This window comes from Microtus ochrogaster, chromosome 1, assembly GCF_000317375.1.
Source record: "Microtus ochrogaster isolate Prairie Vole_2 chromosome 1, MicOch1.0, whole genome shotgun sequence".
In the NCBI taxonomy this organism is placed as follows: domain Eukaryota; kingdom Metazoa; phylum Chordata; class Mammalia; order Rodentia; family Cricetidae; genus Microtus; species Microtus ochrogaster.
The window spans coordinates 12864725-12879244 of record NC_022009.1 but is presented as its reverse complement, the minus strand read 5'-3'; the positions used below and the strand labels follow the sequence as shown (position 1 = coordinate 12879244).

At 39.4% G+C, this 14520-nt stretch overlaps 1 protein-coding gene across 1 annotated transcript in view; it reads left to right on the top strand.

Moving 5' to 3' along the window:
- Kcnh5 (potassium voltage-gated channel subfamily H member 5) overlaps window positions 1–13943 on the top strand; it is a 314460-nt gene extending 300517 nt beyond the window's left edge. The window contains exon 11 of the mRNA XM_005343212.3: window positions 5779–13943. Within this exon, the coding sequence (XP_005343269.1) occupies window positions 5779–6726 (948 nt within the window). The 3' untranslated portion in view covers window positions 6727–13943. The remainder of the gene's footprint in view (window positions 1–5778) is intronic.
- The last annotated feature ends 577 nt before the right edge of the window (window positions 13944–14520 follow it).

Below are 14520 nucleotides of genomic sequence, written 5' to 3'. Positions count from 1 at the left end.
ACTGAGAGATTGTAATAGATATAGTTATCATTGAAAAATTACTCAGACTTCATAGATGCAACTATCTTGCAACATCTGAAGACACTATCTTACTGCAGACATCTTGGTCCCCAGGCTCTTAACAATTTTTCTCCTCTTTTCCTGTGCTGGTCCCTGAACTTTGGGATAGGGGTTAAATTATTATGTATCAAGTAGAGCTGAGCACCCCAAGGATAGTTGTTCTCTGCATTTTAGACAGTGTGAACTGCTACATTGTTGTAGGTTTCAAAAACAAACTTCTTTGATGAGGAGTAGGAGCTCCACTTACCTCAAGTCTCCCATGGCTGCACTCCCAGATGAAGATCTATAGATAGTTAATGGCTGCTATGGGAGGGAGTTTCTGTATTCTGCAGTAACAAACTCCCAATAGAGGAGTTGGGAAATGACAGAAATACAGTATTCAGGTATGAAATTCTCAAAACAAATAAAATTAAAATTGAAAAACCAGATATCATTGACTGTTTAGAGTAGGGAAAAACCCATTATTTGCAGTACAGCTCTATTACCTATATATTTTCTAAGTAGATGAGGTTGTTCAGATTAAGATTTTGCTATTGAGTGGCTGGAGAGACAGCTCAGTGTTTAAGAGCACTTACTGCTCTTGCAGAGCATCCGAGTTTGGTTTCCAGCACCCATATGGAGCCTCACAGTTGCCTGTAACTCTATTACCACAGCTTCTGACGCCCTCTTCTGGACTCTGCAGGCACCTGCACTCACACACACACATACTCACACATGGACACTCTTAAATTCATAACTTTAGATATGTGAATGTATTCTTAAAGGATATTCACTTTAGCAGGCCCTGTTGTAGAGATATACCATCTAAGAAAACAGACAAAAAATTCCATTCTCCTAAACAAATATATCTAGATGTGAGAGGGAGAAAAGACAATATTGGAGTTTGGGGAACACTACATTATTGGATCCTGCCTTCCCTGTTTTACATGAAGGTAACACATTTGATATGTATATATAAGGAAGAGAAAATACAAGGCCACCTAGAAGGGAAATAATAGATATCAATGGCAGCTTGTATTTTGATGGAGGGTAATGAAACAAGCTTATTGCCTTTTTTGAGAGTCAGGGGAAAGCCTCTCATTGAAGAATCATACAAATCTCCCATAGAGATCTCTCCAGTCATTAGTCAAGGCTGCCTCTAATCCAGTAAGGAAAGAGTTTCAATCCCATTCTTTTAGGGTGTTTCTCCACAGCCAGTCTTCTATAAAGGGTACTTTTTTTGTATCTTATATTCTGTTTATTCAGGATTATTATCACATAATATGTCTTCTAATATTTAGGCCCTCATATTATTCCTATTCTTTTTTTCCATTTATTTATTTATTAAAGATTTCTGTCTCTTCCCCACCACCTCCTCCCATTTCCCTCCCCCTCCCCCAATCAAGTTCCCCTCCCTTTTCAGCCCATAGAGCTATCAGGGTTCCCTGCCCAGTGGGAAGTCCAAGGACCACCCACCTCCATCCAGGTCTAGTAAGGTGAGCATCCAAACTGCCTAGGCTCCCACAAAGCCAGTACGTGCAGTAGGATCAAAAACCCACTGCCATTGTTCTTGAGTTCTCAGTAGTTCACTATTCTTACACTTGGAGCAACTTAGTGCTGCCCCTTAGACCATGGGAGATCCTTGGGTAATTGAATGGATGGGGGCATGGAGAGATGCAGGGTACTTTTGGGGTATGGAAGTGCCTGCATCTCTCCATGCCCCATCCATTCAATTACCCAAGGATCTCCCATGGTCTAAGGGGCAGCACTAAGTTGCTCTGAGTGTAAGAATAGTGAATGGTTAGGAATATATGCAGTTCAAGTTCTTAGATTTGAATCCTAGCCACTTGCTAGCTATGCGGCCTAAGACAAACCATTTAAATTCTCTGAGCTGGCAGTTGCTCCTCTGTTACAGGAAGACTAATAGGACCTGTCTCACACAGAATGGATGGCAGTTAAGTGGGGAGACGCAAGCTTGAGAGGGACTATGTTGCTATAGGTAAACTTTTTTGATGACCTTTACATTGAATTGATTTTTTGTTCCATAGTAATTTATTTATAATTTAGTGAACGCCATCAAATTAAATACTTAAAAAATTATGTCCTGGCTTGAAGTACATAGATTATTATGTTAGGCAGTTGATCAAATGCACGGGACTTGCTAGTATCTAGGTTTTAGTTTAAAATGTATGCTTTGGGTGTAAAATGTTATAACCCTCTCTTCCTAGCCTGCTTTCATGGGGCTCAAGACTGAACTGTTAAGGGATGAAGGTGGCCTCACCTATTTCAGAACCTCAGGCTTGTGTTTGAGGTCTGGAAGTCTTGTGGTCACTACTCAAGGTATAGGCTGTGCTTGGTGTTCAGGTGGATGCTTCACCCCAGTCCCTGGCATCCATATACCCAAAGAGTCTGGTAGAAACTCCACCCCAAGCCCCCTCCCCCATCTCCCTCCAAACCCTGCTGCATCTCAGAAAGCCAACCAAATGATGATCTTTCCCCCAGAGACTGTCAATACCACTGCCACAAGGTACTTAAACTGATCCCCTTCAACAAAAACAGATGCATGAGTTTCTGGTCTTTTTTCCCCAGTCTTTCTGTTGGGGACTGGAAAATCATCTGGAAATGTTTTACCCATTAAACCTGGGCTTTTCTAATTCAGTTTTATTTGGTCTGATCTGGATTGCTGCGTTGGTGGAGAGACTTATCGGGGTGTAGAAACTTTTCACTTGGTTGCTCATCTCCTCTATCTGTGGCTTATTTAAAGGTCTGAATATTTTTTGTAGCAGATATTCCACAGAGTGCAATGTCTCTTCCTACCTCGCACTGCTTTCTCAATATCTGGCTTCTGAGAGGCTGAAGTCCCAAGTCCTGAGCCCATATTGATCCCCATCAATGCTTATCTAGCGTACAAAGGAAGCAAAGATTTAAACCTTCAGCCTCCGCAGGAGACATGCTGTTATTTTTTTTCTTTGTTTTCTTTTCTTCCCAACATACATTGCAGCCTTGAGAAGGGATGTGGGTTCTGCTGCTCCATCAAGTCCAGACAAGAAGTCAGGGCCAGTCTTGATGTTCAAGTTCTCCCAAGCGTGGGAAGCTAGATGTATCTACTGCCTAATTACCTCCCCCTCTGAAGTAGGGAGATAAAGAACAGCGGTGGTGTGCAGGGCAGGTTTCTGCTACCCAACATCTCAAACTCCAGTTCTTCCTCTTTCCAAATTCCTTTTACTTTCTCGGTGGCTACATATACTAAGCTAATCCAATTCTACTTCATTTGTCTTCTGAGGCACACAGGATGTCTGGCCCTCTGCCAGGCCTCTCTTTGTGCTAGGTATTTTGGTATTTGGAGCCTTTGTCCTCAATTTAAAATTAGCAATCTGAATACCTTTGTCTGTTTCAGTGGGTGAGTATGAGCAGCTTTTGGTCTAGAAAAGTCTTTTCTATCGGTATTTTTCATAGGTATGTTACAAGCCTAAATCACTCAACATCTTGAATTTGAATTTGAGAAGCACAATGATAATGGTGCATAATGGTTAGCTATGATACTGGCAATCTTTTATAAAATGTTTCTGAGTTCAGATGCCCATAATTCTCAATCATCAGAGCTACCAAGCGTGAAGATTCTATAAACTGTGAGGTATATGATCTATCAAGAGGGATACCAAGTGGAGTCACAAAAATACAAGACTATGTTAAAGTAAAACTTTGTGTGAAACCAGACACTTCCCTGTGTGCCCTACTCAGGGAAACAACGTGTAGTTGTTTAGCGTAACCCACACATTTTGTGGTTGTTCTGTGATATGTCTGCCCTGCCTGTGTGTCAGGTACTTGCTCTCTCCACTGAGATTTGAAGTGAGTTCTCTTTTCCCCTAATGTCAAGGATCACACTAAGGCTCTCTCTTCTCTAGGCTAGGTCATGACTTATTTAAAACAGTGTCCTGGGAGGAGTTAGACAGGGACAGGGAGAGCCATTTGTACCAGGCTTCCTCTGTCAGCTCATGGCAGCAACATGAGTGGATAAAAATAGTGTCGAGCTTTCCCTGCTGGTGTCTGTCTGATCCCAAAGGGCGTTAATGCCCTGCAGGCGTATGGCGTGCTCTGTTTCTGTAGGAAGGATGAGAAGTGTGTCAAACTGTGGGAAGATTTCCAGCTAAACTTCTGTAGCTTTGATGTGAGACTTTGCGATTAGTGTCACATCTGTTAAAAAGACCCAACTTCATGTTCCACCAGAGAGGAAAACATATGGCAGCCTTTTTCATGTAATTATTGAATTTATAATATTTATTTATGTTAAATTACAAGTTATTACCACTTGATAGGCTGGCATTAGTGCACCAGTCTCCATTTAGAAAAAGTGGCATGGCGCAGACGGAGGATTGCTGCCAACTTGACTTATGACTTCTCTACTGACACAGGTCATCATTCATGTTTCTTTCTGACATAAAACCTGATTCTATATGTTATACCTGGGGGCTGAGGAACCTTTAAAAGGTGATAAAATTGTTTACAATTTGGAGGTGTTTTGAGTCCAAGGGGAGAGAACCACCATTATAGTGAGGTCTGTTATGTGTTGGGACTATGGGCTTCACAAGAGTTTTTATTCAGACAGCAAACGTGGGGATGGTGAAAGAGAGAAGTCATTTTGTTTGGGTTGTGAAATTGTTTGATTCTGAAAGTGCTTTATAGGTTAAACTCTTCTTAATTTTCCTCTCAGATTCTACCTACGGTTATTTTGTTTTTCAGGAATCTGAGGGAAAAAAAACAAAAACTAAGTTAACTTCTAACTGAAAATATGCCTGGTGATCTCTCATATAGCCAATCATTTTTGTCTTTTATATAGTCACCACAGTCTTCTCACCATTTTCAGGAGATTCTCATGGTACACTTTGCAGCAACTTTAAGGAAGTGTGTTAATTTACACTTGCTTCTTAGAAATTTTTCCTCATGGATTCTTGATCTTCACTTGCGGACACATACATAAATGTTCTCACTCTCCAGCCCCTCCCATGGAACCTGGTTATGTCAATGGAAAACTTGATACCTTTGCAGTACTCACAAAGCCTGAATTCTGTCTTAGCCATAAATTGAGGATAATATTAAAAATGGTTTTGAAACAAAGTTAGAAAAGGAAAACCATACCAAAATGAAAAAAATTAAGTACTATATATTTGTACATACACAAATGCACACATACTAGTATATATTTGTATATATGCTTTTATATGGGGCCATGAAGTACTTTTACGGGGTGTGTCAACTGCTTTTCTTCCACTTGTATGTAAGAGAGTAGTCAGTGTTCCTGTGTTAGATTTAAGGTATATTGGATTGTTATATGGTATATGAATAATAGCTTCTTTTTTAGGAAAGGGGTGTGTGGTGTGTGCAGATATTTTCTCTGTGTGGTATGTGCAGATGTTTTCTGTGTATGATACATGAAGATGTTTTCTGTGTGTGGTGTGTGCAGATGCTTTTGTGAGTGTGGTGTGCTCAGATATTTTCTGTGTGTGGTGTGCTCAGATGTTTTCTGTGTGTGGTGTATGCAGATGTTTTCTCTGTGTGTGGTACACGCAGATGTTTTCTCGTGTGCAGATATTTTCTGTGTGTGGTACATGCAGATGTTTTCTGTGTGTGGTGTGTGCAGATGTTTTCTTTGTTAAGCAAAGCACACCCAACACAGTATCACATGAGTATAAAGTTGTCTGCTTCTGTAACCATGGTTTAATCATCTCTCCCATTCCCTAGATCATCTTCCGTAAAATTAGTGATGTGAAGAAGGAGGAAGAGGAGAGGCTGCGGCAGAAGAATGAGGTGACTCTCAGCATCCCTGTGGACCACCCAGTCAGGAAGCTCTTCCAGAAGTTCAAGCAGCAGAAGGAACTGAGGAACCAGGGCTCAGTGCAAAGTGACCCTGAGAGGAGCCAGCTTCAGGTAGAGAGCCGCCCTTTGCAGAACGGAGCCTCCATCACAGGTACGAGTGTGGTCACCGTGTCACAGATCACCCCCATCCAGACTTCTCTGGCCTGTGTGAGAACCAGTGAGTCCCTTAAGCAGAACAACCGTGATGCCATGGAACTGAAGCCCAATGGCGGTGCTGAGCAAAAATGTCTCAAAGTCAACAGCCCCATCAGAATGAAAAATGGGAATGGGAAAGGGTGGCTAAGATTGAAGAACAACATGGGGGCTCACGAGGAGAAAAAGGAAGACTGGAATAATGTCACCAAGGCTGAGTCGATGGGGCTGTTGTCAGAGGACCCCAAAAGCAGTGACTCGGAGAACAGTGTGACCAAGAACCCGCTAAGGAAAACAGATTCTTGTGACAGTGGGATTACAAAAAGTGACCTTCGTTTGGATAAAGCTGGCGAGGCCCGAAGTCCTCTGGAACACAGTCCTATCCAGGCAGATGCCAAGCACCCTTTTTACCCCATCCCTGAGCAGGCCTTACAAACCACACTGCAGGAAGTAAAACACGAACTTAAAGAGGACATCCAGCTGCTGAGCTGCAGAATGACTGCCCTGGAAAAGCAGGTGGCAGAGATTTTAAAACTACTCTCAGAGAAAAGTATACCCCAGACCTCCTCTCCAAAACCCCAAATGCCACTCCAAGTACCTCCCCAAATACCATGTCAGGATATTTTTAGTGTGTCAAGGCCTGAGTCACCTGAATCTGACAAAGATGAAATCAACTTTTAATATATGAATATATATACATATATATTTGTCAATATATTTAAAAATGGTATATACATCTATATACATACATGTGTATATATAGTATATACATATATATTTTCACTTGCTTTCAATATGATGAACACAATATGGATTTTGATATGTACATACTGCATGTCCAGCTGGATTCTGGCCTGCCAAAGAAGATTATTCAAAACATAGATATTGCTTGTATATTATGCAGTTGACTGCATGCACACTTTACATTTATTTATAATCTCTATTCTGTAATAAAAAAGTATGAATTTTGTTAACTAAGGCAATGTAATCTTTGAAGAATCAGGGTCCAACCTGCCAATGTTGCCATGACAAACTTGATCTCAGGCTGAGTATATCGAGCTGTCATTTCTTCACTATTCTGTTTATTTAAAATTATAGATTAATGTCAAGGGAGAGTTCAGCTTCTAAAGCTGTCAGACCATTTTACGATCTCATGCCATAGGGTATTTTTCTGTAACTTAGTGTTAGGTTCTTTTTCCCTACAGGCAATGTTTGCTCCATTGAAATGACTGTGTTTTTGCCTACATCTGATGCCAGTGTCGGATACTGAGAACTTACTGCTATGGGTTTTGTGCATGTACTGCTTTTCCACTCAATGATACCTCTCCTTTTTAGCATTGTATTAGTAGTAATCATTAGCTCTTATGGAAAGAATTCCCTGCTCCCTCCGTCTTGGAGAACAACTGTCATTTTGGGAGCTGACATTATCAACACCATAAATACTCAATTGTTAATATAGTGTACATTATTATAGAAACACTGCACCACAGGGTATAAGAGCCTTTTAACAGTGTGTTAGATATCCTGATTGTCCAAAAGGCGATGAATGGTCTACATTTATGTTTCCACAGCTTGTTCAAAAGGGGGCGTTGAAAGGCTCTTAGCAAAGAAACATATCAGAATTTTAACTGTTAATGATATACTTTTTTAAAAAGAACATAAGCAACTAAACATGTTTTAATTGCACCTCTGTGGCTTAGGAAGAATGAAATATAGGTACAGAAATGCTGACACATGATTTCGGTTGCTTGAAGAGGTGATAGATAAATAACCAGCCTAGAAGGATAACTGCTTTTCTATGACTGTATTCTGGGTACAAATGTCCCTAAGCTTTTGCACACAGTTGCATTGCTGGCTTTCTGTTGGGTTGATAACAATAGACCACCATGGCTCAGGAAGACCCACTCACAAAAGGCTTATGGGGCTGAACGTCATAGTCTTTTGAGGAAAAATTCCTCTTCTGAGAAAGTGCCTATTGTCAACCAAGAGACGTCACAAATGTTGCTCTGTCTATATTTAGGCCCTCAGATGATAACACTCAAAAGGAAATGCAGACCCCTCTTGAGAACCCATGGAGGCTGTTTCTTATCAGTCCAGGAGTTCCTGAAGTTCTTCCTGGGCACGTGCATTTTCAGTTGGTGTAGGCATAAAATTTAATATCAAGAGTTAGGAAGCTGGTGTTTGCATTAACCTGCAAATGTATGCCAGTCATTTGTGTATTGCTAGGCTACGCATATACGTGCATTATATATGCCTATATACACAGGTGAATATGCAAAAGGTGGTGACAAAAATCAAAGAAAAAAAAATTTGTTCTTTTATACTCAATTTTATGTGCTTTTCTATCTTCCAGTCTCTCTAAAGTTATAGAAAGGAGAGTTACCACAGTCATACTGGAGAAGTATAAAACAGGAAATACATTTAAAGTTCTTCACATAAGATGTGCCCCTTTGTTCTAGGACTCCTGGAATGTGTATTAGTTACAGTGGATTAAGGTTCCTTTACTTTCCATTACTCAAAATGGACATTTCCAGGGCCAGATATTTCTGTGTTCTGCTAAGATAACCTACCTGCCACAGGCAAAAGGAAGCGAAATTACAAAATTAGCCTTAAAATTGAGGTTTGGGGGCATTGTTTTAGCTTTTGCACTTGGAAGAGACCTTGTCCTTGACTTCACAGACTACTGGGTTCTAGAGTGTTTTCTTCTTTGTTAAAGTCAAGTGTGACAAATACCTTTAAAGCTGAATGGGTGATTAGAAAAAACATGAGTGCAGAAACCATTGTTCTGACTTTAGCTGCATTCAGAGCCAACAGCTGGTCTCAAGCTGTAAGAGAGTCACTGGCGCAGGAAACGGGTTTGAAATGGAACACATGCCTTTTCGTATCAGGCTTACAAACCTTTGCCAGGATCTGACAATGACTCAGACAGTTTCAGCTAACGACTTACAGCTTTGGCCATAATGAGATTTCTATCTAAACACATGTTCCCATAGGTGGGAAAGAAGCATAATGGTTTTTTGAACTACGCCAGGCCTTCAGTAGGGTAGGAAAGTATCAATTGCTTATTTTGTTGGTGCAGTTTCCACAGAATTCTTTTCCAGACCCCTGTCCTCTGTGTGCATGACACGATGTGGTGCTGAATGCACTCTGCACATATTCGGCAAACGTTGTATATAGTCTTAGGTTTCCAGATTTTAAAATTCTCCACAGTAGAATTTAGTCAGACCTTAACGAAGGGTGAGAGCTTGCTTGCACACATGTGCTAATGATACATCACATGTATCATGACTCTGGGTAGCCTCAGCCAGCACGCAAACAGTGCAGGCTCTTTGTGGGACCAGCTGACTGCATGTTTTAGTCCTACACTGTATAGGTGCTCTTGATGCATCCGGAATATTTTTTTATTATTATACTTCTGAACAAAGTACTAATAGGATTAAGTGGACATGTCTTTGAAATGAAAACATTTTGCAAAGCAATCTATCCATCTTTAACTCTGTCATGATGCTATGACGGTGGAAGATGAGACACTGTATTCTGGGCAGGTGGTTTTATGACAAGTATCAGGAGAGCCTCGCACTGAATGTGATTTGGCGACAGAAGAGCTTGTAATAAAGGACGAATAGAAGCCCCAAAAGTAGAAAAAAGCGTCAAAGCTCATAGTGCCTCCCATTTACATCAGTGACTTTGAAGTAGTTCAGGAATAGTGGTCGAATTCACACTCAAACTTCATTCTTTTTTTTAAAGTTGAAAATTAATATTTATTTCAAAATATCTAAAATTATAGTCTCCTGATTTTTTTAATTTTTAAACTATCTTTTTTTTTACAACCAATCACAGTTCCCTCTCCCTCCCATCTTCCTGCTACCCACAAACTCTCCCCACCATACCCCCATCCACTCCTCAGAGAGGTGAGGCCTCCCATGTGACAGACATAAAGGCTTTCATATCACTTGAGGCAGGACCAAGGGCCTCCCCCCTGTATCTAGGCTGAGTAAGGTATCTCTCCAGAGGGAATGGGCTCCAAAGAGCCAGTACATGCCGTAGGGACAAATACTGATTCCACAGCTAGTGGCCCCACAAACTACCTAAGTCACACAACTGTCACCCACACTTAGAGGGCCTAGTTTGTTCTTAAGCAGGTTCCCCAGCTGCCAGTCTCACTAGTCGGGTCAGATGTTTCTGTGGGTTTCCCCATCGTAATCTTGGTCCTTCTGTTCATAATAGTGGTCCCCGGTCTCTATGGCTGGACTCCAGGAGTTCAGCCCAGTGCTTAGCTGTGGATGTCTGAACCTGCTTCCATCAGTTACTAGATGAAGGTTCTGTGATTACAATTCAGGTAGTCATGAATCTGATTACAGGGGAAGGGTATTTTAGTACTCTTTCCACTATTAGATTCTTAGCTGGAGTCATTCTTGTGGATTCGAAGGCTAGGCTCACAACCAAACTTCATTCTTTAAGGAATTTCATTTTCATTACAAACCTGGTTGCACATTTGTTGCAGTTGAGAAAATTTCCTACAACTTTGCATTGAATGTGGGGTTTTAAATGGCTCCTAGAACAATGACCTACTCAGTGGTACCCAGTACTTTAATAAGAATGTCAATTATAAGAGCAAACCAAAATGAAAGTTTGAAAATTAGTCTAACTGGACTCCAAATACAAGTCACATGGGATTTAAGGAGATATTGTTTACCTGTGAGAACCCGTGAAACTTCAGAATTCTTTTGGAAAAACCTGTTGCTTTTGTTTGATTTTGTTTAAGTTAATCTTCAAAGAAGTGCCTGGAATTGTGCAGCAGCTGGTCCTTGTGAAATTGTCCTTTTTAAAAGTTTTGAGGTTATAATTTAATTATAATATTTTCCCTTCCCTTTCCTCCCTCCAAACCCTTCCATATACCCCTCTATCCTCTCTCTCCTTCCAATTCATGGCCTCTTTTTCCACTAACTTAGTTGTTGCTGAATTTTACTACCATGTATCATTTTTCTTTTTAAAGTTATTTTCTGAGTCCCCCACTCCCAGTGTTTCATGTAGAGAAAGAGAAAATTTGTCTGGATCTACCACACATAGATACCTCTAAAATGAGCATTTTCTTAGGTGAGTGCTGTGCTTTGATATGTTTCTTAGATGTGAGTATGCTCCTGGGATTCTGTTGGAAAGGGAGAGAAGAAAGTATGCTTAAAATTTAAATATCAGTGGGTGCCATCTCTGATTCTGATCCCAGCTCTGTCAATCTAGCAAAGTTTGGATAACTATCTTTAGCGTGCTGTTTTTCTGTCTCAGTTTTCCAAACATTTAGTACTAAAACAAAGGCTCCAAATACTCCCAGGTTCTATCAAGCTGTTATTAGGTCAAGGGGAAGTCACTTTTTTTTAAACAGGAAAACTACATTAGTTATTTGAAAGGGCACTAAAATCTGCTCGTGTTGTGTGTCCTTAGTGACAGTGCTTTAATTGAGAAATTGATGGGATTGTTATTGTTAGAATTCAAGGAAGCAATGTTCAATTCATAGACATTTGATTTTTGAACGGAAGGCAATTTTGTTAATGTTTTCTCATTCTACAAAGAAGCTTTTGTCCTCAGGGTTCCACACAAAGTCGTTTTGTTATATTTGCTGTGATGGCTCAGGGTAAGAAAAGAACAAGAACACTAACAGAAAGGGGACTTCTTTTTTCAACAGAAAGAACATTTATGTTTAGATTTCTCACTGGGTTTTGTTAGGATTCTCACCTAACTGCAATTTAAAAATATGTTTCCAACTAAGAATTTACTAGGACTTTTTTGAAGTACACATAGTTGCAAGCATCAAAAAATTATTAGCTTTAAAGGTCTTTAAAAATTAAACCTTAGAGTCAAAGGGGGCTAAAAATGTCATTGGCCCCAACTTTTTGCTTTCTACTGTATCCTCTATTTGCTAAACAATTAGTAATATTTATATTTTTTATCCACTGTATGACAGCATTACAGCTAACAGTTGCTTTAACATACACATACTTTCCACCAGTTTCCTTTGAGTAGAAACAGTCAAGCAAAAGGAAAACATGACTACCCCTTTCCTAGAGTCAGCATGTATTTTCCTGACTGGCACACCCCCCTGAAAAAGGCAAAAGAACAACATATATGTATTCTAAATCTTAAAGAGTTTTTAAACATTGAGATGATATCAGTTCCTAAACTTGGCTCAACTCTAGCAATTGAACAAGAAATAAAGTCAGATGCCTCTGTGCTGAATAGATTCATCTTTACTGTTAGTTTTTCTTTTCTAAACAAAGAACTCACCCATAAGCTGACTCAAGTCCCCAGACGAGAATTGGGTGAAATGTGGTCTTGACAGTGAAGTTCCAGAGTTGTCACTTTTTGATGACCTGTCCTTGATTTCCATGTCTCTCCATTCTAAAGCTTAGATTGTCACTAAAGTATTTTCAGATTTCACTTATTTGAAAGATTTATCATCCATAGCTCAATATTAACAAGGATTTGTGGTCTTTTTGTTACTCTCTATTCACCTCTGTTTTCCTGTGCTAAAACATAAATTAAGTTTCCACACATTTATAGAGGTTCTCTTTGTATCTCCTGGACTTGACTCAACTTTTCTCATTTAGGAGATTTCTAGAATGAGACACTCAGATGTTAAGTCGGTTGACTTTTAAAAATTAAGACAAAGAAACGCTTTCTCTAAAGCTAAAATATTTTAAGTAACAAATTAATTAATTGAATAGTGATACCCAATTATATCCAATACATCCATGTGTTAGGCTGTGCCCCTTTAAATTGTGATTAATAACTTTAATTTTCAAAGTATTTTATGCTCAATCGATGCTTCTTAGCTATCTGAGAAGGGTCGTGTCCAAAGGTCCTGAAGCAAGATGGGATTCTCTCACACTATTCTTTTATCTCTTATACCTCAAAAACACTCAGGAAGGCCAACATACACAGAGCGTTTCCTCGCTTAAGTTATCTATAGAGTACTAAAGTTGATTGGACTCAATGATGAAGTTGGGCATGTTTGTGAATTTGGATATAGAAAGAATAGGTTAGCCCAAACTTGTTTATATGGCAATAGAAGTTGTGGCTGGTTCTAGATTATCATTAAAGTGCCGAGTCATGCTATGTAAGGAAGAGCCATGAATCAGAAATTTTAAAGTACCTACTGTGTGTCATCTGTCTTGAGAGTACTCGTATGCTCTGTAATTTAAGATTTTCTGTCTCTTGCTTCTTCATGCAAGGTGATTTGCATGCTTTGTGGGAGTCAAAACCACTCAGGGATTGGATAATGAACCAGAGATAGCACAGCCTAGCGGAGAGAAGTTAGCTCTGTGTGCTTCTTTCCCCTTAGATCTAGAAGTAAGTGAATGTTAGTTAGGTTCATAGTTACTGAGTATTCCCTGCACTAATCAAGTTAAACAATCATATTTAATTCTGCAGCATTCCTATGAAGAAGTAAATAAAGGAACTTAAGTAGGATTGTAGTACCTAATTAATAAACAACAGATCAATAAAGCTGGTATTCAAACACAAGCAGTTGGACCTTAGGAAAATGTCTTCCTGCATAATCCTAAGGCTGTAAGGACAGACTCTTCCAGCATAAATTCCAATTTTTTTTCAGGATATATACAGTTAAAGATTCTCTAAATAAAAAGAATTAAAACAAAACAAAACTGTAGCCTGTAACGTCAATGCTTGACTTTCCTAGTGGCCAGAGTAAATGGCAGAGGTTGAGAACTATTGTGAATAAAATCAGCCATGATCTAAAAACTGAATTTTCCTTCCCTTCTCCCAGCAGCTGACAGGCACCAATGGGGGAACTGGGAAATGTAGTTACAATAAGAGACAAATGTGACACATGACGGGTGTGAGTACTTTATGTTGTCCTTCCCAGATGAATTTTCACCTAAGAGGGGTTTTATATATATATATATATATATATATATATATATATATATATATATATATGTTAAAGAAAACAACGTGTTCAAGATTGTTTTTTTTTCTTTCTGTAGTTTAGGTGAGACATCAGAAGTCTTCTAAATATTTTTTTGACTCATTGTGTTCTAAATAGAGTTTTCAAGCCTTTTTATTGATTATCCTGATGACCGTTTCTTGCCAAGCCACTATTAAATGCATCTTCCAAATGAATAATTTCTGTTTAGAATGGAGTCTTGTGTTCTCACCCAAATTTAACACGCTTGTTACCTATCTATCTGTCTCTATATAGACAGATAGATAGATATTTGCTTTAAACAAATTAATTTTCTCTAATGGAAAAAGTGAAGATCTAAAATGTGATCGATTTTGTTTTTCAATCTTTTGAGATGTTTGAAGGAAGTGTCTTGAGAGAACAAAGACAGGTAGGACCTGACCTCCTCACAGTAGAGGTCTCAACCCAAGCTACTCTGTGTGTGACTGGAGGCAGAGGGAACCAGGAGTAACACACAGATTTGTCTAAGTGGGAGGATCCCTGGGACTCTACCCAAA